Source organism: Macadamia integrifolia, unplaced genomic scaffold (assembly GCF_013358625.1).
Source record: "Macadamia integrifolia cultivar HAES 741 unplaced genomic scaffold, SCU_Mint_v3 scaffold151, whole genome shotgun sequence".
Taxonomy (NCBI): domain Eukaryota; kingdom Viridiplantae; phylum Streptophyta; class Magnoliopsida; order Proteales; family Proteaceae; genus Macadamia; species Macadamia integrifolia.
The window spans coordinates 807,157-831,754 of NW_024868240.1; the positions used below are offsets into that span (position 1 = coordinate 807,157).

Consider the following 24,598-nt stretch of genomic DNA (forward strand, 5'->3'; position numbering starts at 1 on the left):
CTCGTCTTCCTCCTCATATATAAGAATGAATTTGTAAGTAGAGCACAACCGAGAGAAAAAAGAGAGAGCATGTTTAGTTTTCAATAATCCTCATCTTCTTCCTTGGATCCAACTATGACTCCCGTGAGTAGCGCACAACAGAGACATCGAAGCAACAAGACGATCTTATGAGAATGAGAACGTGGAATGGGCCTTTTGGTGCATTCCAGAACAAGGCCTGTTCTCCACCTCATTTTAAGAATTTAGAATGAGAATGCATACCAAACAACTTTTATGTCATTTCATATTCCTTTTAAAGCTATAACAAGTTATGAGAATGCATGCCAAACACATCCCAAGAAGTGAATACTTGAGGGGAGAATTTCTCAGGTGGAGCCATTAGGGGCCACTTAAAACATAAGCATCATCCAACAGAGACTGCCTAAATTTTGGGATTGCTAATCTGCCACGGGGCAGTTAAAACCAGTTAGTTCCTTTATGTCATATCTTTTATCAATCTTTGATAGATGTGCTACAATATTGATCATAATGATTCAAATTAGGATCTTCAACTCAAGAGGGATGTTTGAGAGGGATCAACTAAGGAGTTTGCATGCCAAATTAGACATATGAAGGAATGAAATTCTCTCGTGAATGAAAAGCTAGCAAGTGGCACCAATGGAGGTCATAGATGAGAGACAACATACAAGAGGGCAAGGGGACGTTTCAAAAGGGAGAGAGAGAGAGAGAGAGGGCAATAACTTTCGGGCATGCAGGAGGTTTGCGCAGCCTTTTCTCATAAGAATATTATAACATAAAAATAGTTACATTGAGATATCACCAACGTAAATTAATTGTATATAAAATAAGATGATAATAATATTAACACATTATCAGATGGTATAGTAAACATTTTATGCCTCAAACATGACAAAGTTGAGTCTTAAACCATCCTTATTGACATTGTTATATGTTCATATTTTTTTATATTTTTTTTTAGTGCAACCAACAATGGTAACACCAACCAAATTCATTCAAAAAAATTTTATTTTTTTATTTTTATTTTAAATAAATGATGTGAACTCATTTCAAAAGTTCATAAATGGATACAGAATATATTAAAAACCGAAAAGCAAAGGAAAACCCAAAAAAACAAAAAAACCCTCCAAAGCCCGTGATTGAGTTCTTCCTTCATTTTCTTGGAAACAAAGAAAGAATCAAGACTCAAAAGGGCAAAAAGATCCTATGAAGAACAATAATAAGGGAACGATCTTCAGCCTACGAAACGAAAGTCACATTATCATCCTCTGCTTCTCTAATTGTAGCATTTGATTTCAGCGGAAAATCATTTATCCGACAGTTCGATTTCATGACGCTAAGTCAGATATGTCGCCGGCGGTGGTAGATTTCCGAACTCCGGCGACAACACGACGAGTGCAATCAGAAAACCCTAACCCTTCCGAAGGTAAATATCTATTCTCCTTTCCTCTTCCGTTTCAGCGGTTGTCGTCAAATCAAGAACATTGGTAACCGATTCTGAGACCATGAACTCTTCGAACCTTGGTCATGGAGCAGCTTCTACAAGTGGGAATACAAATGAGGGCAGTTTTGATACCAGTTTTGCGTCCCCTTCTGTGTCTCGCATCGCTTCTGGGAAGCCATCGGTGCCACCATCATCGCGTCGTTCGAAACCTCGGCTTGTAAAGGTGAGGAGACAATCGGGTGCGCGGCAGGTGGGGTCGACGCCGGATTCGGAGGCTCGAGCCTACTCGAGTTTTAATCCATTTCGTCCAGTTTCGACGAGTTTGGATCAAAATGAAATGCAGGACTTGCGTGACCAGTGGCAGAGCTGGAACCCCTTCTTCCCAGGTTCTGCTCAGAAAACTGGAGGTTCAAATGCTTTTGGTGCTGCAAGTTCTAGTGATCTAAAGTTTGGGAAACCCAACATTGCAGATTTTGTTTTTGTAGCCAATCCGAGTAGTATGACCTCGAATTCAAATTTGGAAAAGAGCGGGCTCGGTGAAAGTGTCGGCGAATCGCTTCTGCACGAGATGAGGAAGTTGAACTTTGGAAATCAATCAGAGCAAAAGGCTTCTGAAGATTCCACTTTTAGTTTTAGTGCAGCTGGGGGAGAGAGTTCAAGTTCAGGTGTGTTTGTTTACGGAAGTAATAGTAAGAAAAGTTATGATTTTGACGGAAACAGAGTGTGTAAGCTACAAGATGAGAAGAGGAATTTGAATAATGAGGGCTTTCAGAATCAGAACAATGCGGATAAGCCTAAAAATGCTGATTTTATATCAAAAGGTTCCGGTGAGAATAGTTTTGTATTTGGAGGAAGTGACAACGGGGAAAGCTTGGCATCACAAATTCCAGAGTCAATGAAGAAATTGAACTTGAAAGACTCTGGGAATGTAGGTGGTTCAGAGAAGTCTAAAGATGCTGATCCTAACTCTAAAGCTAACTTTAAGAGCACTTTCGTCTTTGGCAGTGGAAGGAGCACTGGAGGTTTTTCTGATAGTAGCTCAGCGACAACGCTTCCTGTTGAACCGAAGAAGCTGAACATACAAGGCTCTGGGAATGATGATGGTATTGAGAAGATGAAAGAGACCAGTTTTAAGGCCAGTAGCAATAACATATTTGTCTTTGGGAGTAGTAAGAAGCCTGCTAGTGATGGGGCAGAAAGTGTGCTGCCTGATGAGATGCGGAAGTTGAATATTGGCAATCAGATGAGAGGTCACACTGGTCAAATGAATACCAGCTCTTCTTATAGAACTTCTGTAAAGGAGACACAGCGTGATCCTGCTGTTGAGAACCCTATTCCCACGCCACCCACTTTTCAGCCTGGAGTGCAGGGGAAAAATTTAGGCGTGGGACAAGTTCCTTCATACCAACCAAATGATGAGAATGTTACCAGAGTGGATGGAGCTGCTGCGTCATCATCTTCATTCTCATCAACTGGCTACCAGTCAGCTGGGAATGTTTTTGAAATGCCTTCGACAGATGGAGCTGAAAGTAAGAGTGACTTCAGTTTTACAAGCACAAGAGATGGGTCAGGGACACCATTTATGGATTTTAGAACACCAAAACAGAATTCCACTTTTGCTTCTACAGCCAATTTTTTTGCTGATTTAAATCAACAGTTGGACTTCAGTGCAAAAAAAGGTGCGTCTAAGGACCAAAGGTTAAAGAAAAGGAAGGGAAAAAGGCAATCTGCGATGCTCAACCGTCGGGCTGGGCAAGAGTTCATTTCTAGGGAGAGTAGTTCCCAAGAAAATCTGGAGTCTCCTGGTTCTTATTCACCCATGGATTTTTCTCCTTATCAAGAACCTAAAGGTTCTAGAGAAACTTCCATGGCATCAGATGGGTCCTTCCACCTTGACAACAGCTCTGTGTCAACTGATGCACAACAGACAGTCTCTTCTGAGGCAACAGCTGAGGTCTTGGCTGCTGAAACACAACAGTTACATATCAATGGCGATGATCCAAAATGCAGAGAAATGAATGATGATGGTTTCAAAAATGGTTTTGAGCAAAATGTTGGAGTTGGTCATCTTGTAGATGAGTCTCTATCTGGTGCAGAAACCGAGTATTTTAGGTCCGAGGCGGAGAAGGTTGACATGGACAGCAATGCTGGTGCTGCAACAACGACTACTGAAACTAGCTTTAGCTCGAACTTAGAGAAACAAGAGAGTGATTTAAGGGTACCTTTTACTTATGCATCAACATCAGAAGATGCTGGTGAAACTAACTTCACCTTCGCTGCATCATCATCTATGCATGGTCATTCATCAGCATCAAAGTTTCGTTACAGAAAGAAAAACCGATTGAAACTTGGTCAGGATTCGTATAACACTACACCAAATGCAAAATTTCAGATGACATCTACCTCCTCGCAGTTTTTTCCGTTTGCTAGTAGTACTTTGCTTTCAGGTGCTGGGCAGAGTAAAAGAGGAGATTCATCCACTTCTGAAAGCAAAGGGCAGATTAGATCTGAAACAGATAAAGAACCAGATGTCAAGCAAGGATCAATCTCCACAGCTGCACCCCCTACTGCAGCTCAGGAATGTGAAAAGTGGCGACTCAGGTGCTTCTTTTATTATTTACCGTTTAACCAGCTTTGCTACTTAGAACCTATGGAATATTTCTCAGTAAATTTTGACTGGTTACTGGGTCAGCAATTTAGTATGTTATCTGATTCTGCTTTGAATATAATTGTTTCATTAGTCATGTTTCTAAGCACTGTAATTGATTACATCAGGGGCAACCAGGCTTATGCAAATGGTCATTCTTCTATAGCTGAGGATTATTATACACGTGGGGTCAATTGTATTTCTCCAAATGAGACGTCTATAAGCTGCCTTGAGGCTTTGGTGCTGTGCTATAGCAATCGTGCTGCAACAAGGATGGCTCTTGGGAGGATGAGAGAAGCACTAGAGGACTGTAAGACAGCTGCTGCAATAGATTCCAGCTTTCTCAAAGTCCAAGTTAGAGCTGCAAAGTAAGGTTTTCCTTGGGTTATGTGTTATTCATTGGGGGACATCAATGGTCCCCTTTTTTTTTTTTTTTTTGTTGATAGGTAGGCCCCAAGGATAATTGAACTCATGACCTCTTAAATATGAGTTTTTGGTTCTTGCCAACTGAGCTACCATGTTGGGGTGTGCTCCTTTCGATTTATAAGGATTAACAGTGCACGTTTTCGTTTTGGAGATTTTGCTTGAACATTTTGTTGGATGAACATCCATAATTGATTCTTCTGATGATTAGCTCTTCTGAAAACAAGATTCTTATTTGGATGATGTCATGCAGTCATTGCTAGATACACCTGTGATTGTCATAATGCGTATCTATAACAGAATTAGTTTGTGCTTGACTCTTTCTTCTTTTGTCCATGGGTTATTATAGTTTGTACTCTTGAGTCTTTTAACATTTTTGGCTTTTATCTATTGCCAGAGGCTATTGTAGATTTTGGATGCTATTTTAACAATTGAAAGATCAGTTTATCTCATCTTACCGGAAAACCCTTCTTTTCTTTTTCCTTCCCTCTCCACCCTCTCCAGTTGTCATCTTGCATTAGGGGAGATTGAAGAGGCCGCAAAATATTTCAAGATTTGCTTGCAATCGGGAACAAGTGTTTGCTTGGACCGAAAACTTGTAATTGAAGCTTCTAATGGTCTGCAAAAAGCTCAGGTGGTTTGTTTTCCTTTTTTGTTATGCATGCTTTTAACTTTATAAGTATTATTTTATCACATGCGTACAGTATTATATCTCTTCTTCTGTTTCTTCCTTTTAGTAACTGTTTGTTGACTGTGTCAATAAGCCACTCAGCCAAAGAAATAAAAAAAGAAGACCTGCCTCAAAATTCATTAAAAATATACCATTAAAAAGGTTGGATAATGTTGCCAAAAATGTACATTCAGAAACAAATCCGTTTGCACATTGCATGCTGAAATAAGTCTGTGACTGTAAAATGACCTGCATTATTGAACCTTGCACTAACCAATGTTCTCACTCCTATGTCCTAGTAAAGTCCCTTAAGTACATCTTCAGGGGCAGGTGTTCTTTGTTCTTTTTCTCAAACCTGATTGTGAGCATGATTCATCAACTTGCTTTGCGGAGGTGACTAGTCTCCATTTGTTTGTTTTTGTTTTTGTATTTTTTTTTGGGAGGGGGTGTTTTACTGGTTTAATCAATACTAATATTACTTGGTTGTGGTGCTGTTGCTAAATTATATATATTTTTATATCTCAAAATTTGCAGTAACTTAGTATTTGAGTTTCTTTTCTGATGGCAGCAAGTGGCTCAGCATATTGATCGCTCTATTGAACTATTGCATCAAAGGAAACAAAGTGATGCGGAAAAGGTGTTGCAAATTGTTGCCGAGGGTCTCTCAATAAGTCCATACTCTGAAAAATTAGTTGAAATGAAGGCGGAGGCTCTCTTCATGGTCTGTGATTTAATTCACTCCTTTTAAGCTGTCTGTATAACCTGGTCACTTCTTACTATGTATAAAATTGTTCATGTAATTCTGAAATAACCTGCCATTTATTCGCTTTCCTTTTAATTTATTGACCTTAAATTTTAGTCTTGGCATTGATGTACTCTCTTGTGGAACCAACAGCTGCGGAAGTACGAAGAGGTGATTCAGCTTTGTGAGCTTACTCTTGATTCTGCCGAAAGGAATTCTGTCACAGTTAGTTCTGGTTGCCAATTGGTGAAGATGGACAGTTCTATAAGCAATAAAGGCACTGCTGAGAGACTATGGCGAGTGCACTACATCTCTAAATCATACTTTTATTTAGGAAAGCTTGAGGAGGCTCTCGATTTACTTGAGAAACACAAGATTTTGAGAACTGCTGTTGAAAAGTAATATTTAATCCTTACTTTCTATTTTTATCATAGTTTACTTATTATTAACTTAAATTAGGATTGTTTGCATGATATGGGGTTTCTAATTATAAAGCAACAACCCAGGAACAGAAGCAAGACTCTGGAATCATTAATGACATTAGCTGCTACTTTGCATGAGTTATTGCAACACAAGGTAGGCTCATTCATTTCATTAAAATTTCAGGTTTTTGTGTTAATTTGTATCTTTCAGTTGCAAGTACTACAATGGTCAAAGAATATCAAAGCCGTGATCTAAATTTTCTAGGGTATGTTTGGTTTGCAAGAAATGGATAGAAAAGAAAAGAATGAAAAAAGATGAAAGAGAAAGACACAATTTTAGTCTTTATTCATCATTATTTTTGTCTTATTAATCATTATTATTGTCTTATCCATTTTTTCTTTTCTTTCTTGAAAGTCAAACATATCCTTAGTCTTTCTATTCAGTAATTTATGCCTTGCTTTTCTCAACTGCAGGCTGCCGGGAATGAAGCCTTTCAATCTGGAAGGCATTCAGAAGCAGTTGAACATTATACTGCTGCGTTATCATGCAATGTTGAGTCCCGTCCTTTTGCTGCAATCTGTATTTGTAATCGTGCTGCTGCATACCAAATGTTGGGTCAAATAACTGATGCAATTGCAGACTGCAGCTTAGCGATTGCGCTTGATGGAAATTACCCAAAGGTTTGGCATTTAGATGGCATATTACATGTAGCACTTATTAGTTATTACTGTGTTTTGTTTGTTTGTTTGTCACTTTTTTTTTTTTCTTCTGGTTTAAGTACCTAGATGCTGTTATTCTCGTAGGAAACAACTAGCAGAAATGAATTTGTTACAAATTATTGTAGGAAGCACATCAGCTATATTATTCATAAACATACATTTGCCTAAAAATAATGTAATCTTATCCCTAGAGCTGATGAATGACTTCGCTTTATATGTGGAAATATATTTCCTGAATAAGCTAAAAAATTATGGACCTTACTTTATGGTTCACTCGCAGTTTTCATATGAAGAACTTTCAATCATGTTATGTTTGGAGTATGGTTTCAATTCCCCTGATATGGAAGTATTTATTATCTATTTGCTGCCGTTCCACCTAAAATTTCGAACTGTTAGGGAATGGCAGCGTAAATGTGTATACATCAACATTCCCCTGCACGTGTAGGCCAAGATCCCGTGGTCCTTGCATGTGGAGCTCAACGGCATTTCCCGCGGTACCCAGGGAGAAGAAAATCTGAAAAACTCTTCTGATGCACTTCCCTGGAGTCAAATATTCGATCTCCTTTCTCTGATAACATGTTTGCTACCGTTCCACCAAAAAGTTCGAATGAGTCTTCTAGTTGATGGTATAACTCCATTAGGGCTTCTAGTTGTATCTTCTTACATGGTATAGCCTTTATTGGACACCCCTACTTTTCTAGGGTTCCAAGAGAGGCACAAAGAATGAGGGAGAACTGCTAGTCGACTCTTAAACCTCCAAGGCTTTGTACCAAGTTAGAAGTAAGCAACGATCAAGGTAAGAGAGAAGAAGAGAGAAGAAGAGAGGTAAGAGGAGGAAAGAAGAGGAATATGAGAGAAAGAAGAGAGAGAGAGAGATGAGTGCAATTGTATGGGAGAGAGAGAGCTCTTCCCACCTATATTGGATCACTAACATAAAAGGATGAATTACACACACCTCCCTGGGGAGGTAAAAGATAAAAAAGGAAAAATACAATATAAGACAAGAAGTACTAAACTTGTTCCCAAAGTACCTCTAAGACATAAATTCTAACACACCACCTATCCTATCTTTCTATCTATTTTCTTTTTTATTCCCATTGATTTGAGCGAGATCTGCTACCTATTAATTCTCAGTCAAGTGCGATTTGCTACTGCTGAAACCATCACTCTATTGGTACCAGTCATACATTGGTCCTGTTTTAGAGTTGGTTCTTAGTTGAACTCATTCTAAATTAATGTACCTGATAATTAGAGATTTAGTTTCCCATAAATCCACTTTATCAATAAAAATAGGCTTCACTGAATGTTTCTGGTGGGAATGTGGGATTAGGGTCACTAAACAGCAAAGTTACAACCCAAACCTAATGGTAGTATCAAATGCACTGAAGAACAGCGGGTTACACACTTACAGAACAGCAGCAATATGGGTTCTGATAGGTCTGACAATTGGGTCAACAGTGAGGATGTCGACACTAGTGTATGGAATCAAAGCTATGCACACTATCCGAGGGTTAGATTGGTCCTTGCAAGAGGTTAACTGGATATGGCAACTTGTTGGCAGAATTAGAAGCTAGGTAAACTCTGTAATCCTTAGGTCAGAACATCTTCAGATTGACACTAGCAGTAGGTTAAAGGGAAATTTACAGCGTCACCCCCTAAAGAATGCCACTATTAGAGAGACACCCCTTACATAATACCAAATTATGCTCGCATCCTTACCGTCAGTCTCTGTTAGGGAATATATCTTAAATGCTGATGTCAGCTGGTATATATTTTTTTTTAAATACCAAAATACCCTTCTAAAAAATGAAATACCTAATATACCCTCTCTTAACCCCCAAGCCCAAATCGAATCTGCAGACAGGCTTCTCCATGAACCGTAACGGAGCTTCTTCTTTATGCTTGAGTTCCAGAAGTTCTTGACTTCGTTATCAATTCTTCCTGGCAGGTGCTTGGCTATCTGAGACCATCTGTAGAAAAAAAAAAAAAAAAAAAAAAAAAATAGTTCTACATAAAAATGTGAATTCTGAGAATGATGATGGAAAGTAGTAGTATATGGTAACCTGTTACCAAGAATTCTATAGAGTTGTATGATAAGGGATGCTTCTTCCAGAGAAAGATTCCCTTGTTTTAAGTCAGGTCTAAGGTAATTAATCCATCTTAGTCTGCTACTCTTTCCACATCTTTTTAAAGCCTGCACCATTGAATAGGTAAGCGTTACATCTCTGTAATTATTTCTTCATGGGCAAACTATAAAAAAGAGAATTGCTTTGAAAAACCCAAATGAGACTGTTCATGAGAGAGAGTTGTGCAAAATTATCTTGAGAAATATCATCCAGAAATCTATGATATATACCCTTGAGATTTTAGTTTTACCTGCAAGCCTAGGAACTGAGCTCCAGCAACCATGGCCACAGGTGGAAATGTAATTGATGAGTTTCTCATCTTCCTCAGGTGACCACAGTCCCCTCCTGACCTGCTGTCTGTTACAGCATGAGTGAGGACCCATTCTCTCTCTCTCTCTCTCTCTCTCAAGTTACGGTGCAGTCAATTGGAAGGAAAAGATAATTAATGGGAAATATTAAATTCTCTCCAAGCTTTGATTCTCAAGGAAAACCCAATTGTTTCTTCATCAATTCCCGGTAACGGATTTGATGGGTTGAAGGATCTGATGATCTTGATTCTCTCCGAGATGGGTTTGCAGGGACCCATCCCTGAATCATGGCTGCAGAACCTACATGTTGTTCATCTGGACAAAAACCCACCTCAATGGTTTAATACCTTCCAACTTTCTAGTCTTGAATAATCTGTGAATTGAACGCCAACCAATTGACAAGATCTCTGCCATTCAAAAGGGAAACCATTTGGAGGATGGGAAGGAAGTTGAGGCTTCATAACAATTTAGACCTCTGCTACGATGCATATGGTGGTCTTGAAGATGGTTCTGCTTCATCGTTTCTCTTAGACATAAGTCACTATAAGAAATCAAAATCAACACCACAAGAGCGCGACATTAAAGGAGCCAAATCTAAGGTCCTTGGCCGGCGGTTGCACAGGGATGGAGAACGGCCGTGGTTGCACAGGGATGGAGAAGGGCGGATGTGTGCGCAGGGATTGGAGAAGGGTTTCACTCCTCTGAAATCCACTGTGAAGCGAGGGGTATTGAGGGGCTAGGGTAAAATAAGATTGGGTAATGTGTTTTAGTCAAAAGGGTAAAACCCATGTCATTTCAAATCATCACTTAACAGAGACTGACGGTAGGGGGTGCGAGCATAATTTGGTATTATGCAGGGAGTGTCTCTCTAATAGTGGCTTTCTCTGGGGGTGGCACTGTAAATTTCCCTATTGATAATAAGAATCTCTGTTATTGTCTCGCAAAATGGATGGTTAGAACTGAAATTGCAGCCAAAAAAATCCCAAAATAGCAAATGATGGCCAAGTATTAGTAGCAATTGATTAGCACCATGGATGTGACTCAAACTTCCATTGGTGGAGGGTCTGTGACTCTATGGTGCTCAATGACCCTTAGAATCTCAGCCACAGATGATGGCTACATTCAGATTTCAGAGCAAAGAGTCCTAACAAAAATTAGAAATCGAAGCATGGTTTTAACAACTTACAGACTCAAGTGGTCTAGCCATTTGACGAACTTAAACTCATTGTCAGCGGGAGGCTTGTTATGGACAGAATAATATTAGAAGTTGGCTTTTGGTTGATGGACAGATGAGGCTTTATCCTGAAGTTTTCTGCCAGAAAAACTCTGGACTCAGATGCTGATGGAATTCAATCTTCTAACATCAGCACTCTTGGAGAATCAATGGAACAGTCTTCTATTGATTGTCAGCAGCAATAACAGAGAACAAAGATGGTCTTGGTATCTCAAAGTGATGGTTGTTGCAGGTTCATAAAATAGAAACAGATGGAAGGAAATAAGGGAGATATGACCAAGGCCTCTCACCTATGGCCTTGGTCAGTCTCTCTGACCTTGGTTTCTCACCATAGCTGAATCTCACAGCATACAAGCAAAAGGTTTTTTTTCCAAACTCATTGGATCGATATCCAGTTCCACATCTGCCTCTGAAGCTGGAATGACTGCCCACCTGTGGCGACCAGGGGGAGGAAGTGGGATGTGGAATGTGATTGGTGATTGATGGTGGTTATCAAATTGTTTCGGGATTGTCTCGCATGACAATCTGTATCTGCACCTAGCTCTACTGTTGAGGTGGGAGGGAACAAGAGATGGGGTTTGTTTCATTGAGAAATCAATGCCTCTCTATGACTGACACTAGTTTTAGGCCTTCCGCACTTGAACTCTGGGCGCACACCAGTGTTCCTCAATCTGGCCCACAAAGGTGGACTAATAACTGGCTCAAAGGCCTTGTTTGGCTGGCTGTTGTGGTTGGTTCTTCCTCCTCTTGAAGCTCCATTGACTTGCATCAGTTGCTATATGATACAAGAGGAATTTCATCCTTACCCAAAAAAAAAAAAAAGAAGAATTTCATGAGACTACTTTTAATATGTTTTACTAGAACGGAATATGTCTTACATAAAACCTTTTAACATTTTTGTTCCTGTAGTTGATGGATGGTGTTACTTATTAGTGGATTTTTTGAGTTACTGGTAGACAAGCCCACTCCAATGAGAGACTAATTTGGGTACCGATAAGCTGAACCCTCATTGTTAAATTATTATGATTACTATTTTCCATCTTTCTTGTATCCTTTTCTAATAATATTTTGTTAAATACCAATCTGAAGGACAAACTTTTTTGTATATGGTGATATGTTCATCCTACTTTTGTGAGACTCCTTTTTTTTTTCTTGGACAACTATTATATTTCCTTTGTTGCCTACGAAAAGAAAAAACTAAAATTTGATTCTGCTTTGGCAGGCAATTTCCAGAAGAGCCACATTACATGAGAGGATTAGAGACTATGGACAGGCAGTAAATGATCTTGAGAGATATTTATCTCTTCTAGAAAAGCAATCAGAGGATAAGACTGGAGCAAAAGGTAAATCAACTAGCAGTGTGAATGATTTAAGACAAGCTCGACTGCGACTTTCCTCAATGGAGGAAGAAGCCAAGAAAGGAATTCCCCTAGATATGTACCTCATCTTGTAAGTTTTCCTCTTACACTGAAGCACTGATTGCTTGCTCTGATTTGCATTTACTTATTTAATTTATCATTTCCATTCAATAATTCAGATGTTTTTGAAACTTTTTTGTGTTGAGGTTATTGATAAGATAAGTAGGATTTGAACATATATGTGTTAACATGCTTTTTCAGAACAACTTCTGTCTCTGTCGAAGGTCCTGAAACTCTGCTCCTGCCATAAAAATTATCTTGGTAACTGAGATGATTAGGATCATTTTGCTACCATTAACTATCTGTTCTGGTTGATTTGAGTTGGTTGATTCTGAGTTGAGCAACCTGGTTTCTGTACCATGATTTAATTATAGGTTCTATTGTTTTAACTGAAAATGTGAATGAATTTCCTTTGGAGGTTTGATATAAGTAGGAAGTCATAATTTCAATTGAGGAAGTAAGAAGGATGTAAAAAATATGCAGCCTTTGCCAGGTTTAAGTTTGACCGAATGACTACTGACGGAAAGATGATGTCTTCCCTGAGTAGCTTCAGGAATGTTGATCATCATGTCTTTGCCATGTTATATTGTGCGAGCGCACCTTGGACTGCAAGATCCAATGTTTTTGGAACCCATCTTTGAGTGGCTTGAAGATGCTCTGCAGGTCCTCTATGGGCAGTGAAAAATGCTACAAACTTTCCTTCTCCTAGTTTTAGAAGGTATCTGATGGACTTCAATTACTCCCGTAAGCCCCTGTAGGAAGAGGTAACTTTAACAGAATGAGGAAACTGGTAAATGAACTGTTTCGAACCCGTATTGGTTCCATGATCCTAAACTTCTGATGTATTTTGGAAGGGTAGAGGTTTTTTGGGAATGTTGGAAAAATCTTGCATTATCCATCTTCTGTTTTTGCTTAGAGCAATAGTAAAAGGTTCGGCTGCGAGGGCAAATGCTCGGGTTTGAGCCTTGAGGAAGGCCACTTTGTACAAAAATGGCAAAGGTTATAACCGACTCCAAACCATACTTCTAAATTTCAGACCCAAATTTCGATGGTTTCGACCCTCCATAAGATTTCCAAGTTTCGGAAATTTCGACCTATATTTCGGTCAAAACCCGAGATTTAGAACCATGCTCCAAAATCATCCCTCCTAGGACCCTGCATAGGTGGAACCAGCACTAGGTTATGGCCCATTTAACCATCTCCTTCTATTTAAGTTGGGATGAAAATTTGGTGGTTCGGTTTGAATATGTAGTATATGTTCATTTTTTGGCTAGAGATAGAACATGCTTGCACTTTTATTGATTCTTGGTGGGATAAAATTTCAATATGTACCTTTATAGGTCGGGTGTCTTCGTCCTTCCCAATTCCACCATCAAAGATATTGAGGCCTTCCTTTGCTCCTTCCTCTAGAAAGGGGTTGATTCTTCCAAATTCCTTCATCCTCTCAGTTGGGCCTCTGTTTGCCTTCCCAAATCTGAAGGAGGTCGAGGCTTGAGAAGAATCAAGGAGGTCAACACTGTTGGCATCCTCAAGCTCATCTGGAAGATTGCGTATCCAAGGCTCTCGAGGCCATTTCCTTTATCATTGGCAATGGCTCCTCAACTTTTATGATTCGATCCCTGGCATCCTTCGGGGGTGCTCTTATCTGTGGTTAGCCGTAGGATTGTCTACTCTTAGGGTTTGAACAGGAACACCATTATTGCCGCCATCCTTTCGGACAGTGTTTGGTCCCCTCCCTCCTTGCCAATATCTGGTCTGCCCTCCCTCTTCTCCCCCCAGACCATCGTGGCAGAGAAGACAAAATCTCTTGGCTCCCCTATTCATCTGGTTTATTCTAAAGGCCCCCTTGTTTCATGTCGAAACATCATTTGGTTCAATGCCACTACCCCCACCACAGTTTCACTGCATGGCGTGCCATCTCCAACTGCTTCCCCATGCAGTCTTTCCCCTTCTACCGGCACATTCAAGTCCACCCTTATTGTCTTTGCTGGAATGGCACTGAAGATTTTGACCATCATCTAGAAGAGGGTCCTTAGTCACTGCTAACCTTTTAGAAGAAGAGTTCTCCCCCTTAGTAGAGAACGGATTTTGGGTTGATATGAGTTTTGTTGGTTCCTCCATTCGTGACACTACTGGGAAGCTCGCATGTGGTGTTACCATCAACCATATCTGGATGGAGCAGAATCTTCGTAGATGGACGTCCAACTCTTGTTCTTATGAGAAGGTTTGGAAGGGCATCTATTTTGGCGTTAGCTCCAAACTTGCATCTCTCCACCCCCGCTCGGTTAGAAATTCCCTAAGGAATAGGCTTATAGTTGTCTCATGAGGTCTCCCCTCTACCATTGTTTCTCCCCCCCCCCCCCCCCCCGAGTGATGATTTTGTTCCCCTTTTGGTTTGTTGCTTGTAAGGCTTGCGGCTAGTTCTCCCACTGGGTTCGTCCCTTTTCTTTGGTTTGCTGGTCTCCTTTGCCCCCCTCCTTTCCCTTGTTTATTCTTCTCCTTTTTGATAATGAATTTCTTATTGACTCCAAAAAAAAAAAAAACACCTTGAATAGGACATTTGGACGCATAGTTGTCAAGGTGCTGCCTAGGCATCCAGGTACCTTGGTTGTCTTGGTCACCTTGCTTCCAAGCCTCCTCCAACGCCTTGGGTTCGCCTAGACTCCGTGACAACTATGTTTGGATGGGGGGTAGCAAGATGTTGAGAGGATATGACGTCCTGATCTTGTGCCAAGTACACTCTTTGAGACCTCAGAGGATGAATTTAACTAGTGACGGAAGTAACCATTGCATCCTAATGGCATGAAGGAGTCTAAGCATAGTTATCAACGCATGCCTTGGTGCAGGTGTTAGAATTCATAGAGTAAGGGTATTACGGGAACTTTGTTAAGTGAGTTTTTTTTTTCCTTCCTAGGTATCCTTATGTTCTTATGGGGGTATTGATATAAGGGCATTGATGTAATCTTGCATATGTTGAATGAGTGAGTAAATATAGGGTAGATAAATCGATTTTACTCCCCAAGCATATTTGCATAACTCTTCTTCTTCTTCTCCTTCTTCATACTGATGTAAGGAAGATTACGATGTAATCAACCCCAGTAAGGAGTAAGGACTAGTAATAAGCTCCAAACATTAGGCAGACAAAATGACTCAGATCTGATCAGAAAGTTACAACTGAGAAACAAACACTGATTAGGTCAAAACTTAGATAATTTGTAACTAACAAATTAGGGCTCAGTTGAGCCTGAAATTTGGATCGATTGAGTGTCTTATGTAGGCAAACAAACCCTCAAAAGTTGATCAAATTCTGCTGGCTAGGTTGAGAGTTCTGCTGGTTGCATGAGAAAAGGAAACTTTTGGGAGAAATCCAAGAAACTCACAAACCAAGCCAAGGAAAAGGCCAAGCTACTGGTTGAGTGCTCTTGCTAGGGCCCCTATGTGATCCTCAAAGTATGATCTTGATTGGATTGCTGAATGTGGAGAACTGTAGGTTCTTGCTTGAAGTCATGAATTAGGAAACTTTTTGGAACTTCTTCAAGAACTCGAGGTAGCAGCTTCTGATGACCTTCAAATTGAAATCAAAGGAGACCTCTGTGGAACCTATTAAGCCCCCAAAACATGGGCTTCAGATGACCTTTTAACAGGGAGATCTGGGTTGCAGTTCTGCTGCCCAGAAAACCCTAACACAGCAACGTTGCAGGTAATGTTGATAGACTTAGAACATCAGCATCATCAGCATCTGAATTGGAACTTCAATTGATCTCCTCGCAGGACTTGGATAGGTATTCAACACTCAAAATAATATAACAAAGAGAAAACAGAAATTGATGGAAGGAGGAGAAGGGGGAAGAAGAAGAATGAAGTGGATCAGGCCTCTCACCCCTCAAATAGGTTTGGGCCTCCCACTCCTCAGTCGACCCTCATAGCCATGGAAGAAAACTCTTTCACTTTCATTACTCAACTCTCTCTCAATTTCGACCAGTTGAGCCTCTTAAATAGGCATTGCAGCTCCTGCAAAATAAAAGGTTACAAAATTGGAAACTAATTGCGAAAAGGAAAGTAATAAAAAAAGGAAATGATTGAAAGAGGAAATAACATAGAAAAGGAAACTTAACCTTACTATAACTTTCTTAATGCTGGAACTAGCTACTTGTTTAACAAGAAAATACATAAAACAGAAACTAAAGGAACCTGTTCAAAGCAGTGAATCGATTCCTCCTCCTTGTTGCTGATCTGGACTTCTAGAAACCCTCCAATTTCTCCCCCCCAGCTGTACCTTGCTGACGAAGGTACATAAGAGGACAAAATCAGAATCGATGGAGGGGATTTTATACCTATTCTAGATGCTGCTTAAACCCCCAATCGATCGGCTGGAATAGTTCCCAAAAAAGTACTGGTCGATGGGTTGAAGAATGACCCAGATATTGGACCAGCACTGGACCCTTTGTACCCCTGTTTCGGCAGCTCGATCTACTCTTCTTTCTCATGCTTTTGTTCACTGTTATCATTCTGAACTTAGTACTACAGCCAGGTTGGAGAATCAACCAGCAGTCCCCCTCTTCCATTTTGGAATCCTAGAAGAATAGAGGGCTCCAACAGAGGCTGCACCATGTAAGAAGTTTTATTTAAGCTGTTCATCCATCAACTAGGAGGCATTGATGAAGTTTTTGAGGCTGTGAAGATAGATTCATGAACAAGAACAAAAAAAGAAACAGGGATACCTACAGTACCGTGAACAATACCGCAAGCCCTGTTCCAGCTCTTGTTCTCTCTCATCATGGCTTTGTTGAAGTTGGGACCAGGCCCATTGAGTCACCCAAGAGTCCTATTTCAAGCCCTCAAAACCTTGGTTGCAGTGGAGATAAATCTAAGGTCTGCAACTCCTTTTTTCTGTCAATTAATAGCACCGTGAACAATACCAGATTCTGTTTCTTTGGCTGTTCTTTTATTCTGAATGTTGAGCTCAAGGCAATCTAGTGTTAGGTTTTGGTGAGAGACATACTGTTTTGGGGCACATGAGTTGGAACCCACACCCTGAAATGTACATTTGATGGAAGTTTTTTTTCAAGTTTTGTGATCCGTTTGCTTGCTGGATTTTTTGTTAGTAGTGGAAAGGAGTGTCTGGGTAGAGTGTGTACTCTCCATCTTCCCGAGTGTGCTGTGCTCTCGCATAATGTTGGAGGTTAGTGGACCAATAGTCAATATAATGTAGACTAGGGTAGGGGTCTAACCAAGTCTCAGCTTCAGGATCTTTTAAACCAAAGAACAACCAATAATCACCCAAAATTAGGCAGCAAACAACAGTCCAGAACTAAGAGTCGAACAACCCTTGTAAATCAGAATTTTCAAACCAGAATCTGGAGTTTCTGAAATCAGAGATTACACCAAAAAATGGACTAACCAACAGCAGGTATAGAGTATTTAATAAGCCACAATCAGAAACAAATGCCACAGGAACAGGTAAGTCAAACCAGATCTGAGATCTGGGCAGAAACACAGTCGGCCAGAAGTATTTAACCCCTCAGATCAGACAAACCCATGGTCTGATTGGTCCCAAATTAAGGTCGAGCCTCCCTCTTAATAAACCCAACAATCGAACAAAAGGGGAGCTCCATTGGCTAGTTGGATCTTCCAGAACAGAGTAGGGGGCAATAGGAAGAAATCTGGAGATTTCCAGAACCAGAAGTCAATCACAGTTTCAGATCTCTTACCTGATTTGAAGAACCTTGCAATTAACTTTGAAAATAAAGAAATAATAATTGAAGAGACCTCTTGGACTTCACGCCGCAAAGAGTCAATTGGATCGAACACCAATTCCTTCAGCCTTGATCAAACACAAGACAACTCTTCATGAAGAAGACAATAGCAACAACCATTATTTTTTTTATCAAAATCATTCTAGGCTTTTAGGAGCCTCCTCTTCTTTATTTATAATGATAATGGGGGAGGGAATTACAAAATAGAAGGTTCCTCAAAAAGGATACCAAATATTCTCCTAATACAATAGTTACTAAAAATTGAAATTGGAAACTAGTTGAAAAAGGGAACTAACTACTAATGACTTGACTCAATTAATAACTTGACTCCTAAAGAAACAAATATAACTCAAATCAAGCCCAACTAAAAAGGAAACTAATGAAAATGGAAACTAACTAGTAATCCCGTACTCAATCTTAGAGTGTCCCTTTTAGACCCATAAAAGTGGTCTATTACACTCAAAACACATGGGATCAAAGGCCTAACATGTATGGAACCCAATCTTAGGCTTATTCCTAATAAAACAAGCCTATTTTGGTAATTAATCTGCATCAACTCTCCCCATCTTGAAAAAATTCGTCCTCGAATTTTGCAGTGATAAGGAGGAAACAACATGTGCGTAGCAACTTTAACCATTCCCAAACAAAAATCTGGTTGCTTGTAGACTTTTGGAAGGTAGTCTTCAAGGTGTGGAGCTTTCTCTTCAAAGAACCATGATGGCATAACAAACTCTATATGCTCAACCTTTGAATCAATACCAACAGTGAATGTTGTATGAATAGAGTCATCAATGTTGGTAACCTTCTCATCAAGGATTGGAGGAACAATCTCTTCCTTCTCATCATGAGTCTTAAAGACTTGTTGTGGAGTTTTTTCAATTACTACCTCATCTTCCACGGCTTCAGTCTCGTCTACTACGCTCTCTTCAATGTAGAACTCTTCAGTTTAATCTTTTATCTCTTGACCTTCTGTCTTTGAAGCTTCAAGAACCATCTCTTCAATGTGAACCTTGACTTCAAGTTCTTTTGGTTTGAATAGAGGTATCTTCACTTCACATAGAGGAGTTGTGGCTCTTGGGGGTGTTGAAGTGTTAGGTTTAGTGGTTGGAAAATTCTTCTTAACTTCCCTAGCTTGTTAACCAAACCTTCTACCTGGCTGTGCCATAAGTTCCTCTGCTCGAAGAGCCTTGTCAAAGCAATCTCTCACTGTATACACATCAGCAACACCAATTCTTCTACTAATTTCAGCTCGTAATCCCAGTCGAAACTGAGAAAGTAATTGCCTCTCATTTTTCCTAATGTCTGTGCAAGAATAAAGTGCATCAAACTTATTCATATACTCAGCAACAGTCATAGACCCTTGACGAAGAGAGTTCAGCTGGTCTTGTATACGAGCTCTGAAATTACGTGGCAAGTACTTATCAGATAGTTCTTGCTTCATTTCTTCCCATGTAGGAGGTTCTCTACCACAGTCCTCCAGTTCATACTCATAGGTTCTCCACCAATCACGGGCAGCCTCAACTAGCTTAGCACGAGCTAGTTTCATTTTCCGTTCCTCAGGTAACTCATAATAGTCAAAATAGTCGTCTAGTGCGACTACCCAATCATAGAACAATTGGGGGTCATATCTCCCATCAAACTCCTTTAGATCGAGCTTGACCTTCTGTGAATCTCCAGAATACCTCTGTTGTACGAGACACTTAGTCTCAAAATATCCTCTTACATGCTCTTCAAAAGTAGGTTGTGCTACCGGAACCCTTTGTGGTGCTCTCAGATTAGGGTTTGCTCTCCTGTTAGTCAACTGAGCAACTACATTCAATGGGGTTTCTACTTCGGGTGTTGTACGTGAATCGCCAGTAGGCTATTGTGGTGGGGTCTCTTCATTCAACAACCTGGCATCCAATTCAGCCTTCAATTCAGTTTTTCATTTTTGTAGAAACTCCATAATAGAAGCTAAGGTGGGGGTGTTGTTCTCAGCCATGCTCTGATACCACTTAATGTAGGCTAGGGTAGGGGTCTAACCAAGTCTCAGCTTCAGGATCTTTTAAACCAAAGAACAACCAATAATCACCCAAAATTAGGCAGCAAACAACAGTCCATAACTAAGAGTCGAACAACCCTTGTAAATCAGAATTTTCAAACCAGAATCTGGAGTTTCTGAAATCGGAGATTACACCAAAAAATGGACTAACCAACAGCAGGTATAGAGTATTTAATAAGCCACAATCAGAAACAAATGCCACAGGAACAGGTAAGTCAAACCAGATTTGAGATCTGGGCAGAAACACAGTCGGCCAGAAGTATTTAACACCTCAGATCAGACAAACCCATGGTCTGATTGGTCCCAAATTAAGGTCGAGCCTCCCTCTTAATAAACCCAACAATCGAACAAAAGGGGAGCTCCATTGGCTAGTTGGATCTTCCAGAACAGAGTAGGGGGCAATAGGAAGAAATCTGGAGATTTCCAGAACCAGAAGTCAATCACAGTTTCAGATCTCTTACCTGATTTGAAGAACCTTGCAATTAACTTTGAAAATAAAGAAATAATAATTGAAGAGACCTCTTGGACTTCACGCCGTAAAGAGTCAATTGGATCGAACACCAATTCCTTCAGCCTTGATCAAACACAAGACAACTCTTCATGAAGAAGACAATAGCAGCAACCATTATTTTTTTATCAAAATCATTCTAGGCTTTTAGGAGCCTCCTCTTCTTCATTTATAATGTTAATGGGGGAGGGAATTACAAAATAGAAGGTTCCTCAAAAAGGATACCAAATATTCTCCTAATACAATAGTTACTAAAAATTGAAATTAGAAACTAGTTGAAAAAGGAAACTAACTACTAATGACTTGACTCAATTAATAACTTGATTACTAAAGCAACAAATATAACTCAAATCAAGCCCAACTAAAAAGGAAACTAACAAGTAATTCCGTACTCAATCTTAGAGCCCTCCTTTTCGACCCATAAAAGTGGTCTATTACACTCAAAACACATGGGATCAAAGGCCTAACATGTATGGACCCCAACCTTAGGCTTATTCCTAATAAAACAAGCCTATTTTGGTAATTAATCTGCATCACAATAGTTCAAGTAGTACTAACCCTAGTTTGATTGCTCTTGAAAATCCAAACACCTAGATATCCATTGTGAAGTTGGACAACACAAACTATCTAGATTGGGCTCACTCCGTGAAGCTATCCCTGCAAAGTCATGGGAAGTTAGGTTATATCACTGGTAAACTTCAAGGCCCCTCATTCAAGTGATCTAACATATTAGAAGTGGGAGACAGAGAACTCCACTGTTATGACTTGGTTGATTTTTTCTATGAAACTTGAGATTCGTAGGAGGTTTACACGAAAGGAGATAGACAAAGATATTTGGGATAGTGTCTCCAAGATCTTTGATTGAGTTCTGGGTGGGTGACTTGGCTAATATCTGTCAACATCTCTAGAGGATTATAACAATGAAACATGGGGACAAGACTATCATCATTAAACCCTCGTTTTCATAGTGATTCAATAAGGAACTACATCATTAATAGAATAAGAACAGAGCAGTAATATGTGGCTGCACACCAACCAAGAACCCTAAAATGGAATTCTCAAAACAGCAAAGAGGAGAAACAATTGGTACCCATTGATCAACCCTTCTTTGACACTGTGTGACAAAATAGAAACATGTAATGATCAACGCAAATAGAAGAAGAGCAATAACCATCAGGGCAGCATGTTTAGTTATAATATAAACTTTGCATAATTACAAGGATAGTAACCATAATGGCAACTAAGGACAACACTAATGAAGAATTACAAGTAACCCTCGGACTGGAAAACTATAATAACAGAACAACCCGGCACTTTGTTCTCAACTATTATTACTCATAAATGTTACCTTAGGCCTTGTATCAAGTATGACCTCTAACAAAGCTGATTGAAGGGTGGGGATTTGTGTAGCCGACCCCATGTAGTTCGGATAAGGCTGAGTTGTTGGTGGTGGTACATGTTAGGCCAATAATAACCTCCTATGTTGAGTGATGAGTTAGTCTCCTTTTTTTGTTTTGGGGAGGGGGTGTGTTATCTGTGATCTTTGCCTCCAGTTCTTCTTCTATGTAAGGCATCCTAGCATTGTGCTCTTTAGTTTCACACCATGATCTGTACCGCTGTATATCATTTGAAGATTTGGGCAATAACCCTAATGGCTACTAAGGACAACTCTTACGAAACCCGTGATTGGAAAAGTATAATAAGAAAACATTCCAGCACTATTTTCTCAACAATTATTACTTACATGTTAGGGCAATAACAACCATCCTACATTGAGTGATGGGTTAGTTTCCTTTTCTGTTTTTTTTTTTTTTTTTTGGGGGGGGGGGGGTTGGGTTTGGGTGGCTTATGAGTGATATGTGCCTCCAGTTCTTCTTCTATGTAAGACATCCTAACATTGTTTGTGCCATGATCTGTGCCTCATTTAAGTAGCCTGCGACTTGTTGCATTTGGGAACAGTGATGAAACTAACTGTTTGAAAAAGAAGATAAGAAAATAAGAAATAATAGGCATATAATGAATTCTAATGCTTCATCACTACTAATCTAGGTACGCTGACATGTTACAGCATGCATCTAAATGCACCTCATAATAGTAGTATATTGGTCAGTGCAATGATGCACTAAATATCATGTTCTTGTATTCTTTTGCTCTGCACCCGGCACCTCCTTTTTTCCCCTTGTCTATTGCTTCTTGTTGGAGGACAAATGTTGCTTGAAGCAATGGTATTCATTTCATTAATGGTTTTTCCTTTATAGTTGTCCAGTGCATGCTTATTCTCTCGAGTGCTGGGACCAGTCCATTAGTGAGTAGCACATTGGGATCTTTCCTCTTCCCCCCCCCCCCCCCCCCCCCCAGTTTTTTTAGGATTACTTTTTCCAGGTTTACTAATTTTTTTCGTTGTATGACATTTATATGCTGATAAATCTATCATAGTGTGTGTACAATGTAGGACTGTCTTTGATTATGAATGTATTCATTGTAAAAGTTTTATAATCTGGATAATGGTCTGGGAATGCCACAATGCTTTCATGCACAATTGTTTGTGCATGTGTATTCTCTTACTATCCTCTCTCTCTCTATCTCTCTCTCACTTGCTAATCAGACAATCTCATTTTCTCAATTCAGAGGAGTTGAGCCAACTGGCACAGCATCAGATATCAAGAAAGCTTACCGTAAAGCAGCACTTAGACATCATCCAGACAAGGTCTTTAGCCTCTCATATCTACTTTTTATTTTTCTTATTGACATTGAGATTGCTATGTACTCCCCTAACAAATTGTGTTGGTGTAGGCTGGTCAATTCTTGGCAAGAACAGATAATGGAGATGATGGTCTGTGGAAAGAAATCGCTGAAGAGATTCATAAGGATGCTGATAGGCTTTTTAAAATGATTGGAGAGGCATATGCTGTACTTTTTGACCCTACCAAGGTTTGAAAGATGTAAACTCATATATATGCCTGTGGAGTACTATGCCATGACTGTTGCACAAGTTCTGAAGGACTGTGTCCCTATCTTGTTCTTGTCAAATTCCCCTAGTCCCTTTTTAACTGCCTCTGCTTTTGGTGGCTTTTAACTTTTACTGTATCACTTGTGTGTTGGGAAATTGAATTTGAGTGAAGCTATGTGCTTCTGGCCGTGAATTGAACTGTTTTGTCCCAACCATTTTCCTTTAATCCCATCCAAACCCGCCCCTCTTCATTTTGGGTGATTCCTGCCTCGTTTCATAACTAAACTTATTTTCTTCTTTTTGCAGCGCTCTCGATATGATCTAGAAGAGGAATTTAGGAATTCCCAAAAGAAAGGTGGTGGAAACACTGCAAGAACTCCTACTGATGTTCACAACTATCCATTTGAGAGAAGTGCCAGCAGGCGCCAGTGGCGGGAAGCATGGAAATCATATGGGAACCAGCACCATCATTGGTCAGAAGCATCTCGATCAAACAGGTACTCTTGACAACCACATGGGAGTTTCATTGGGAATCACAAGGCATTGGATCAGGTTGTTGACTCGATCCTAGATACTCGAGAATATGTTAGATAGATACAATATGCAACTTTCTTCCAGTTCAAGAGTTTCAGAAGGCAGACAATGACTGCATCAGTCCATCAAAGACTGACTAAGCTATTGGTGGAGATTTTGCACATGTTTGAAGAGCTCAAAGAATTTTGAGGATTGGCGGCTTCGGAAGGTTGTTGAGCCTCCAAAAGACAAAAGGGCGGATAAGGTTTTCCTGTCCTGTTTTTTACATGTGTACCAGACATCTGTACAGCATACATAAGAAAATTTTGCCTTTAAAATGAAAAGGATGAAAGTCTCAGCCACTGATTAGATGCAGGGAGAGTGGTGTTTAGCTATACTTGTGGAAGGAGAGTCCACAAGTATTGCTAATTATAAATTATTTAATCTTATAATTTTTTTTTTCTCATTTTTGGGGGCTTCCAGATGTATTGGAACATTTATATGGGCATGAAATTCGTCTTGCTTGGCTGAGAGAAATTTTTTGAGCATTTTGTATGAAGCAATTGTTGACCTGTTTGGGTTGTACATGATCATTATTTGTTGAGTGGAAAACAAGTCAAAATGAAGCAAGCAATGAAAAAACATTTTAAGTTAGAAA

The 24,598-nt window shown here is 39.8% G+C and overlaps 1 protein-coding gene across 2 annotated transcripts; it reads left to right on the plus strand.

Moving 5' to 3' along the window:
• Positions 1-1,105: 1,105 nt before the first annotated feature.
• Positions 1,106-24,598, plus strand: LOC122064035. 2 transcript variants are annotated; one of them, XM_042627730.1, is made up of 12 exons: positions 1,106-1,444; positions 1,555-4,063; positions 4,238-4,477; positions 5,037-5,166; positions 5,771-5,923; positions 6,098-6,342; positions 6,457-6,520; positions 6,841-7,047; positions 11,977-12,203; positions 23,106-23,184; positions 23,271-23,408; positions 23,734-24,598. In XM_042627730.1, the coding sequence occupies exons 1-12, from the start codon at positions 1,366-1,368 to the stop codon at positions 23,932-23,934; spliced, it is 4,272 nt and encodes a 1,423-aa protein (XP_042483664.1). In that variant the 5' UTR covers positions 1,106-1,365; the 3' UTR covers positions 23,935-24,598. The 2 variants fall into 2 exon arrangements, with proteins under 2 accessions (XP_042483664.1, XP_042483663.1); XM_042627729.1 differs by having other exon boundaries at positions 1,107-1,444; positions 6,451-6,520.